General features: G+C 39.8%; 1 protein-coding gene and 1 long non-coding RNA gene across 2 annotated transcripts in view; one reads left to right on the top strand and one right to left on the bottom strand.

Annotated features, from left to right (window-relative positions):
- LOC116686489 (uncharacterized) overlaps window positions 1–2,370 on the bottom strand; it is a 3,220-nt gene extending 850 nt beyond the window's left edge. Inside the window, exons 1-2 of the long non-coding RNA XR_004331270.1 lie at window positions 2,196–2,370; window positions 948–954 (exon numbers count right to left, since the gene is read on the bottom strand). This is a non-coding gene — a long non-coding RNA (uncharacterized LOC116686489). The remainder of the gene's footprint in view (window positions 1–947; window positions 955–2,195) is intronic.
- Window positions 1–11,137, top strand: part of hnrnpll (heterogeneous nuclear ribonucleoprotein L like) — a 39,894-nt gene that overhangs the window by 6,308 nt on the left and 22,449 nt on the right. Inside the window, exons 2-6 of the mRNA XM_032511507.1 lie at window positions 6,216–6,334; window positions 9,967–10,076; window positions 10,188–10,315; window positions 10,725–10,810; window positions 10,903–10,999. Coding sequence (XP_032367398.1) covers window positions 6,216–6,334; window positions 9,967–10,076; window positions 10,188–10,315; window positions 10,725–10,810; window positions 10,903–10,999 — 540 coding nt within the window. The remainder of the gene's footprint in view (window positions 1–6,215; window positions 6,335–9,966; window positions 10,077–10,187; window positions 10,316–10,724; window positions 10,811–10,902; window positions 11,000–11,137) is intronic.

The following is an 11,137-nucleotide window of genomic DNA, read 5'->3' as shown; positions in this document are numbered from 1 at the left end:
CACACACACACACACACCTACACACCTTTGTATTGCTGTACTTGTGAGGACCGTATAGACAAAATGCATTCCTTAACCTTAAGCTAAATCTTAACCATCACAACTAAATACTGTACCTATCACAACCATTTCCTTTAACCTAACCCTGAAACTGAAATTCACCTGTATCTTCAAAACCTAGTCTAAACCTTCAAACAGTCCTTTAAAGTCACGAGGACCGGCCAAATGTCCACACAATGCACACATGTCCTCACAGAGATAGCAACACAAGCCCACACTCACATGCATGCACGAGTCCTGAGTGAAGGTGGTATCACTTTGCCGTGTAATCAACATGCATGTAGTTTTAGTTTCCACACACACACACACACACAAACACATACACACACACACACACGCACACACGTGGCATCTGATCATTAGAGGGTGATTAAGAAGATAGATGGGCTACTTAGGGATGTTCATTTCTTTAAATATTATTTATAGTCTGAAAAATACAATAAGGCATGACAGTCCTCTTTTACAAGTGTGCAGTTTAGAATTACAAATTACGAAAAAGAAACAACAGGATAAATAGAAATTAGTTAAAACACAAGGCTATCTTACGATGTCTCCAATGGCTATTAGATCCTCCATCACAGACCCCTCCACAGCTTTGTTAAATCTGGTTGGCTTGGTTCAGATCAAAATTTGTTTAAAGTTGTCTGTACAAGGTTTGCCACTGCTAGACAGTCAAGTTTGAGGTAATTATTAAATAACATGTGAACAAGAAAAACGTTTCCTTTCATTTCCCGAGTTAGACCTCTGCCCATGCAATAGGCTTCCCTCCATCATCTGATAGAAGAGATTTTATTTGAATTAATACAGCTGTCTAAAGCTAGTTTCTGTCGCCCCCATGTGGAATTCTAAGTAATGACAACAAAGCTGTTGCCGCATCCACATGATACAAACCTTCTGTAATCGCGCACCCCTCCTCCTCCCCTGTACATTTGCTAGTTGCCAAGGAGAACACAGAGGATTAAAAAAACATGATGAACTCTTCAAATTTCTTTGACGCCACAATCTACTGAACATAGTCCTACTGAGACATACAAAGATTGTGTGGAGCTGAGAGTCTTAATTAGCTTTGTAGCAACTCATTTGGCAAATGGCTTGAATGTAACGGACTGTCATTAATATCAAAAGGTTACGCACTAAAGTAGGGCCGGGCGATATGGAGAAAATCTAATATCACAATATTTTTGACCAAATACCTCAATGTCAACACCACAACAATTGGTGCTTTCACAAAATATCAGTAATGGTGATATAAGGACTAAGTAGGTAATCGCCAATAATAGAACAGTCTGGTAAGTTCAGAAAATGACTTAACTTTAGTGTAATGCAGCCTTTAAAACCAGTAAAAGACAACATGTGTAATATTACGATATCCATAATCTAAGACGGTATCTAGTCTATCACGATATACAATATAATATTGATATATTTCCCAGCTATACACTAAAGCTTTAAGGCTTGTGTTCTACTCACACTTTTTATGCAAATAACTGCAGTGATTGTGTATTGTTGGTTGACCTACACGCAGTACTGTGCTTGAACACATCCTTTGTAGACACTGATGGAGGACTGATTAATCAATTGGGACTGTAAAAGAAACGAGTTGATGCAAATTCGTGTTCATTGTGTTAGCATTACCAAGTCATGTTACATCCATAGACCGTTAATCTTAATCAATATATGTATATATGTATATATCCATATATATACAGTCTATGGTTACATCCACCTTTTTCCCATGGAGCAGATGCAAACTTTAGGGGCACAATGAGAGCGTTTCAAATAATGCAGGCTTCTTGCAGGTTTTAGTAAGTCAAATTTAAGACATTTCAAGACCATAAAGATTGAAATTTATGATGTACATGACACATTGCCCAAAAAATGTTATTTTAATGAATTGAGTCATTAAAAAAACATTAATTTAATTCACAGAAGCAATCACATTAGTAACCTTTTCACACACGACAAAGTGCCAAATGCCCAAAATGAAGCTAGGCTAAAACAAACGTACTCTGAGGACGACGGCAGGGGTGAGGGACAAACCTGGCTAATTGGCAAGTCTGCTGAAGGCGTTTTGCAGCTAGCTGGTTTCTCCGCTCTGGCGTGGGACTACTGCGCCTTCACACCCATTTTTTTACGAAGTGTCCCGCGAGCCTCGTACCTGGAGCTGGGTACCGCTTGTAACCAACAATGGAAAACGCTGTGATCTAGCCATGTCATGTTAAAAGTACACTTTCCCATTTTCCACACGTAGGCGTAGCCGAACTTTAACAAACTCTGAGGACACGCAGACGTATTTTGCGGGAAGGTACTGCATTTATCTTTATTATTATTTAAATTATAAATTATGGACCAGCTAAAAATGGTAAATTTAGCAACAGATAGGTCAAACTTAAACAAGAATTGAAATTCCAGTAGCCTATATAATGTATATAGTAAAATTAACTCAATTACAGCTATTTGAGTCAGATTCAACATGATATTAGTACCAGATCATTGCATCCCAAATATGAATGAGAACCCAGGTGTTAAGTCTGAACTCCCTTCTAAATCCAAACGTGGAACACTTTCATTCCTGTTGCCAGGGGAATTAAAGTGTTAGCTATTAGTGTTAATGTGCGAGCGGATGACTTAAAGCACGATTTGATGTCTGAGAGCAGTGAGAAGATGGCAGCTGTCGAGTTTGTGTTCTGCAGGCTGCAGCACAGAAATGGGATATTTTCAGACTGCACTGCTTCCTTTGAACAAAAAGACTCAGATAAAAACACAAGCATTGAAAACACAGGGGCAAAATGGTATATAATTCAGACTCAGAGCTGATGATGATAATACATCCATAAAGGTGTAGGGAATCTGCTTAATAATTTAAAGCAGATACCGCATTAGACCGTTAGACACAACAGAGACATTGCTAATCCACATTTTTAAATCTGTGCAACAAGATTTAAGGTTTAAGGTTCTCTTAAAGGCAGCTTTTTTTGTATAGCAGATTTCAGCAACAGGGCAATTCAAAGTGCTTTACATAAAAAACAAAAAAAATAAAAAAGATAAAACACAAGAACAAAAGTTACAGAATCGAACAAAGCACGTGCATTATTATTGTTTCTGGCGATAATGTCAGAGAAGAAGGACCTCCTGGCATTCCTCAGTTCCAAATAGGCCAACATTACCTACGTTCCATAGCAACTGCTTCGGCATCATGTACCTAAACCTTTCATTTGGCCATAGTTAAAGCTATAGCACACAACTATGAACGTCCAATACATTCAAGCCATTGCCAAATGAGTTGCTAAAAGCTAATTAAGCCTCCAGCTCCATGGAATTCTTTCTGTATTTGTTGGTATGGCTATGTTAACAGAATGGAATAGTCCGGAGATATTTAAGTGATGCGTTTTACATCACCCCTGAGAAAGGACAACAGCAGCATTCAGTTTAGGAGACGAAGAGGACTTAACAATTACAAGAAAATGACCTATTCTGAAGATTCCCTCATCTTTTTTCAATTCTTCGTGTCCTCCTTGATTTGACGGATTAAATGCTACTAGGAACTGTGTGGAGGAGGGGTGGGGGGAAGGCTTGTATCATGTGGACGCGCCGACAGTGTTGTTGTCATTACTTAGAATTCCTCATGGGGGAGACAGAAACTACGCACTTTAGCTTAAATAAAGCAATAGCTTTACTGTCTGTGATATGCTGGGATTATATATCACGGCCTGTCAGGAGCTATTGCTTAAAGGTCATATGTCTTATTCACTGTATCAGATCCTCTATATCAGAAAGTGTATCTAAGTACTGGATATACAGCTGTGGTTATAGACAGAACACACTGTGATAAACAAATGGCATGCGAACCTGCACAATGGACGTGCCATGTGTGTACAAAAATATTGCTGACATGTCTGAAACAGAGAAGCCAGCAGCCTGGTCAACAGACACAAGTTAGTCTGATGCAATTTTCCTCTCCAAACACTCAGATGAGCCCTCTGCCTCTAAAAATAGACTAAAAGGAATGCCCATGTGAAGGAGAAGGACAAAAAGAGGGAAGATGGGGGAAGGGATGGAAAATAGATGGAGAATGAGACAAGGAAAAGAGGGAAGAGATGAAAGTGTAGAAGACAGAATATCTGATAAACAAGATAACATATGAAGCTTTCTCTTTCTAGCCCCTTTCACAGACGCATTGCAACCCTAAAATTGTCTCGACATTACCCGGTTTAGCTATGTAAGAGCTCAAATGTCTAAATAAGTTGGAATGGACATCAAGCAGACTTTTCCCACATAAACAAACAGCCAATGGTAAAGTGTGTGCGTACTAGCCAACCCTCCCTATCATCCCGGGAAACTCCTGTTTTTCCCGTTTCCTCCCAGGGTCACAATTTTCCTGTATTTCTCCCGCTTTATGACACATTTTCAGATTTTTTTTCCTTTCCATTATCACAACCTGTTCCTGGCACTTGAATCGCCGTTCTTTAGAAGTCTCCAGAATGCATCTGTAACTCCAATCTTTGGGGGGTACCCCCAGACCTCTCCCTTAGATGTTTTTTTTTTAGATCTCAAGGTTGGCAAGTGTTACTCTCCAGTCACACATGCTACAAGAGACAGAGACAAAGCAACAGGCTGCCATTCATTTTCAATGGGAGGGGCCGATATCCAGCGACGAGCTCGCCGCTGCCATGAACAAAGCAGGGCCAAAAAATAGACAAGAAGTCTATTTTATGCAAATGTTGAGCGATGCAATAAAGCGGCTGCCAATCAGTGGGACGAATGTCAGTGGTTGCTCGAGACTTGACAATACCTCTGAAGTGACGTGTAAGACGGGCTTGAAGGTTAGGGTTAGGAGATTTTTATCGTAATATGACAACATGGTGAAGTGTAGGCCACACACAATGATAGATCATTATTGCATTTGGCAATATTTTTTGCAACTTAAGCATTGTTATGTGTTGTTGCTTTTTTCAAGTTTTTTAGTTAGTTTTCAGTAATAGAAAAGTTCTCTCTGTACCACACAATAGTTTAATCTGAATCTCTACCGGAGCATGCATTTCTTCTGAGGCATGGTAGTAATCTCTCTTGACCTTTAATGCTCACTATGACTTCTGGGTCTGTGCTCTTCAGGCCCAAAGCAGGACACTGAATGTTCCATGAACTAATAGATGGATAATTAATTAATAGTTAATTACAAACATAGATTATATATATATATGGGCACATGAAATGGAATATTCAAATTTAAATTCATTCAATAATGATTCAATACAGAGAGTACTGAACACAATCAGGAACTTTATATCTCTATCCTGTCTTTGTTATCATTTCCTGATTTAAAAAATGATTAAAAATGGATTTAGAGATGAATGCTTACTAAGATAAATACAAAATAAATAAAATACATTCAAAAATCATCAATATGTATATAAATTAACACGCACACAAAGACACGCAGACAAAACTGTCACCGCCGGGCTTAACGCAAAAAGACTGCACACTAATGACTGCTTTATTGTTCCTTAAATTTTTAAAATATTCATTTGTTTATCATGGGTAAGATGTATATCTGGTCAGTGGTCATGAGGGAGGTGTGTTGATGTGTGTGCATATATTTCATATTTTATTTTGTATTTTAATGCTGCAAATTGGATTGCTCCAACAAAGTTTTGTTGTGTAAACTATGCAATGACAATCTATCTATCTATCTATCTATCTATCTATCTATCTATCTATCTATCTATCTACTATTCCCTAACCTCCACTATCTATCTATCTATCTATCTATCTATCTATCTATCTATCTATATACTATCTATCTATCCTATCTATCTCCCTACCTCCCTATCTACCTATCTATCTATCTATCTATCTATCTATCTATTCTATCTACCTATCCCTACCTCCCTATCTATCTATCTATCTATACTATCTACTATCTATCTATCTATCTATCTATCTATCTATCTCCCTCACCCTATCTATACTATCTATCTATCTCTCTATCTATCATCTATCTATCTATCTACTATCTATCTATATCTACCTAACTATCTATCTATCTATCTACCTACCTATCTATCTATCTATCTATCTATCTATCTATCTACCTATCTAAGCTTGATGTGAATACAGCCATTGTGTGTAACTGCGGTTGACTGTGTGTGTTACAGGATAATGGCGAGGACTCCCATCGTATCTCTCCCAGCCCTGTGGTCCATGTCAGGGGTCTGTGTGAGGCCGTGGTGGAGGCAGACCTGATAGATGCCTTGGAGAAGTTTGGAGCCATATGGTGAGACAGCAACTACTCCCTGAGGTGTTCGTTTTACAGGTTGCATGCACCTATGATCCTAGCATGGAGGACCAAGGTCATTAAATACCAAGAGTGTGTGCTATCCCGAGTCTGGAACTTACATGTACCCCAACATTCATTAGATGACAGGAGGTGGACACCTTGTACAGGTCACCAGTCAACCACAGGCCTGACACATCCAGAAGATAAAATAACCTAAATCAACAAGGATTTTTTTAATGCTTCACAGTTAGGAGATCTACTTTTTTGTAAATTTTGCCAGCAGAATTAAAATCTTTTAGAAGATATTTAGTGTATCCATATATTTTGTCATAGTCTCAGTCTTAATGGTGCAATATGTAATGCTGACAGCTAGTGTTTAAAATAGTTAAAGAGAGTCGTGTCCCCCGGCCCCTCCTCCCCAGACTCCAAGTTCACGGAGGTTGCCAGGCAGAGAACACAGCATTAGTGTTGCTAGACACTTGTCTCACGTAGCCAGATATTACTCCACAGCGTAGCGGCGTAGCTGACGTTAGATGCTGGCTATGTTGATAGTCAAGCATGTGCTCGTGAGGAGCTCTGTACCCGACTGACAACCACCCGAAAATTACAGCAAGAACCACTAAACCATCACTACCTCGCCGTCCTCTGTACCAGACTGACAGACACACTTTCTCGGCTTAAAATTACGGCAACAATCACTAAAAACACTGCAAACCCACAGACCTCTCTACCCTACTGACAGATGCTCTTTCATGGATTAAACCTACTCACCTTTGGTCGACTACGGCTACTGAAAAGGCTACACGGTTGTTTTGCCAAAGTTAAATTGCATGTTTCCATTATTAGGAAGTCAAACTTGCGGTTTCTGTCAAGATGGTTGTAAACAATATAAATAGTAATGTCAGCAGTAACTGTTCTATCTACTTATAATGGTATTTTCAGATACAGAGTGTTAATGATGCATTCTCAGTTTAGCTCACCCTATACTCACCTGTGCAGGTGGTAGGGTCCAGTTATGTGAGGCTGATAGGTTAAAAGTGCCTTCTGAAGAAGGGGAATGAATAAAGGACTTGGCAGCTTGCTGGGAGGTTGCCATTTTGTTTGATGTTATTTTGCCTCAGTGCCCTTTGTTCAGTATGAACTCCTGACCACTTCACCAACCTTGGCACGGGATGGGTGGTTTGACACTGCCATATAAAATCATGTATTTTTGAATTGTAACAAACTTTTAAACATTAATTACAACGCTCCTTGATTAGATTTCTCTAGATCCATCAGCTTGTATTAGGACTAAAAAAGTCTCACATTTGCCGCGTGTGACAATTTTTGACTTTTTTCCAAAACCAGACCTGGTGAAATCACAGATTGAAACCGTTTCACTTAAAAAAGATAGTGTTTCTTTGGTGCTATTCAACAGACTCGAGTGAAAACTGTGAGGAAGCAAAATCTGGACTTTAGCTAATGTTATCTCACTAACGTTACCTAATTTATCGACACAGGCTGTGAAAATATTCCAAATAAACAAGTTCCTTCCGAGACCATTTTGCAGTGCCACGCTCTCTGTGTCTGGAACTTAGCCGTGCCCAAGACAGTTGTGATTGCTTTAAACAAATGCAACAACCCCGGACCGCTTTTTCTCCTATTCAGGAGTGTATGCTCCAGTTGCCAGACCCTACTTTGCAGTGTTGTGGAGATAGGTCTGCAATGCGAGACTACAGCTTCTCTGACATGGTCTGGGTTATCTTGAGTTAGGTTACCTGAAATCTAAATGTCTTCCTTGGGTTCCCCCTCTCTTGTTGATACATCTTCAACAGTTGGCCTTTTTCTGCCCTTTTGCATCTCTCCCTGCACATGCACACTTCTCACCGACGCAGAAACTGCCCCTTTTGAAGTGACACTCTCATAGCCATAAAGTTCATCTTTCACCCGCTATTTAAGCTTGGACGAAGAAAAAAAAGTTGTGATGCTTGGTCGTCAAGTGTTTCAACGCGTGCGTGGTACAGGTTGGACAGAACAGATCTGTCAGGCGGTACTGACAGCCTCACTGTCTTTCTATGTCAGTAAACAGTAGGCGTGGCTTGGGAATGGGCTGGGCAGCGAAGCAAGTGCACTCTGGGATTTGATGTTTTTCATCCACATGAACCAAAAACACATTTTCTGGCTTTTCTCCATGCACTACATAAGTGACCCAATTTAAAGATATATTCATCTTTCCAATAGTGAAATATCCCTTTAAGTACATTGATATGTAATAGTAGGGATGCAGCTTCTCCTCGCACTCCATGGCTACCAGCAATAATATCATCAATAAAATCACTCCAAAAAGATAAATCATAAATTTGAACGTGATACAATTCCAAGTTCCCTTAATCACCTGCCTCCTCACCATAACCAATAATTTCACATTGTTTTTTCAATTGTCTGCATAGACAAGCTTTTTTAAAGACAACTCTAACACCTTAACAATATGGACTTTTTAACATCAATCACTATTTTTTGGGATGTACAGTAAAATTAATTAAATGGCATGAAGTCACATATATCAAGTGATTTGGCGTAATAAACTAGGGCACTGAGCTTCAGTAGCCTTAGTGTAAAGATAGTTACAGATTCTGAATAATTGAAGGAAACATTTTGTGATACTGCAGTTTCCACTCTAAACGACTCCTTCTCCATTATTTACACTCCCTGCATGTTGCAGTATTCATTAACATCTCATTCACCTGAAAGGGGCAGCAGAGAAAACAGCCACGCACGCACACACACACACACACACACACACACACACACACACACATAAACAGTATATCATTATGGAGTGTGGAACAAAGCATTACTTTCTACTTTCAGAAATCACAGATAAAGGCTTCTAAACGAAACGCTACCCAATCGCATGTTTCAGCAGTGATGCGACCCAAAATTGGGGATAATTTAAGAAATTGGCAGTCCAAATGACATCCTTTACTACCGTTAGCATATAGCTAGCTGGAAGATTTTCGACCAGACGGAGAGAGAGCGCTCTGCCTTTTTATTAGAGTCGGGTATTGCTGCAGCCTGGAGACCTCCCGTCCATAGACTGTCCATAGACTTCAATTTATATATATATATAATAATATGATTTATTAATAATTTTACAGTCTGTGCTCCCGTCTCATGCCCTCTCGGCTGGTGCCATCACCTAGCTTCGACTTTTCAAATTAAAAGCTTGCGTCTGGCCCACTATAAGTAGAGCAGGCGCACATATACATAGAGGTTTATGCCTCGATGCAGAGGTCATGGGTTCGAGTACAACCTGTGACAAATTCCCAATTTCCTGCATGTCTTCCCCCCCTCTCTCCCCTTTCCCACCTAGATCTTAGCTGTCCTCTCCATTAAAGGCAGAAAAGCCACAAAAAAAATTACGAAATAAATACATGACCCCTTTCTATTCAGAATTATTTTATTTATTTATTTATTTTTATTTTATTACACTTTATTAATCCCACCAGGGGAAACTACACTGATGAAATGAGGGGGGCCAGTATAGCTGGCAGAGGAGGTGATGTGTTCAGAAAATAAAAAGGCCATTTGGTGGAAAAGATTTGAATGAATTGTATGTTCTATCTTAAGGTCTGCTTGTTTGTTCTCAGTTATGTGATGATGATGCCATTCAAGCGTCAGGCCCTGGTGGAGTTCTCTGCAGTGGAGAGCGCTGACCGCTGTGTGTCCTGTGGAGCCAAGGAGCCCGTTTACATCGCAGGTTTGATTCTCAGACTTTTCATGTAAAGACTTCCGGATGCCATGGATAAGCTATACATGCTTTTATGTAGCATACTGTATGTCTTTATATTTTTATCCATCTGTTCATCAGGCCAGCAGGCATACTTCAATTACTCGACATCCAAGCGAATCACCAGGCCGACCAACGCCGACAACCCCAATAGTGGAAACAAGGTCCTCCTGCTGTCCATACAGAACCCCCTCTACCCTATAACCACGGTAAACACACACACACACACACACACACACACACGCACGCACACACACATTTGCTTTACATGAGCTTGTATGCTTATCTTTCATTATATCTTTCATTATCTCCCTTCCCAACAAACTAGATTTATTAAGCTTATTTTAGAAGCAATAAGTGTCTGTCTAGATTCTTTTGAGTTTTTTCTTAATCTCTTGATTGATGATTTTCCTATACCAGAACCCTTAACTTACAATAGATTACTTTACTATTGTGAAGTTCAAATAATAAAAACAATGCTGTTAACACATTGAAAAGGGTTACTTTGAGGCCATACAATCCCACATGAAGATAATTGGGCTCTTAGATCAGTATTTAGTCACATCCAGCTGTTGGACTGAATGTTGTAGAATTAGTTTTCTTTTCATTTTGCTCCAGGATGTGCTGTACACAGTGTGTAACCCCATCGGCAGTGTGCTGAGGATCGTCATATTTAAACGAAATGGAATCCAGGCCATGGTGGAGTATCCTTACTGAAAGTGTGAACGTGTGTCTTTGCTGTTTCTAGCTGTGTGTTGGAATGTACCGTATCCTCTCCTTAACCCCACTCTTCCAGATTTGAGTCAGTCCAGTGTGCTCAGAAGGCCAAAGCTGCTCTGAACGGAGCTGACATCTATGCTGGTTGCTGTACACTCAAGATTGAATATGCAAGGGTAAGAGACATGACGCATCAGCAGTCACCAGCCTGGTGTCACTCTGTTAGGCTGGTATAAGCACCGGTAGTTTCCGTCAGTGAGTCACAGAAACAAATACAATCCTAGGTTCTTAGGAATTTTTTGGATATTGACCGA

This window comes from Etheostoma spectabile, unplaced genomic scaffold (genome assembly GCF_008692095.1).
Source record: "Etheostoma spectabile isolate EspeVRDwgs_2016 unplaced genomic scaffold, UIUC_Espe_1.0 scaffold379, whole genome shotgun sequence".
NCBI lineage: Eukaryota > Metazoa > Chordata > Actinopteri > Perciformes > Percidae > Etheostoma > Etheostoma spectabile.
Note: the sequence above shows the minus strand (reverse complement) of the source record. Positions and strands in the feature narration are given on the sequence as shown.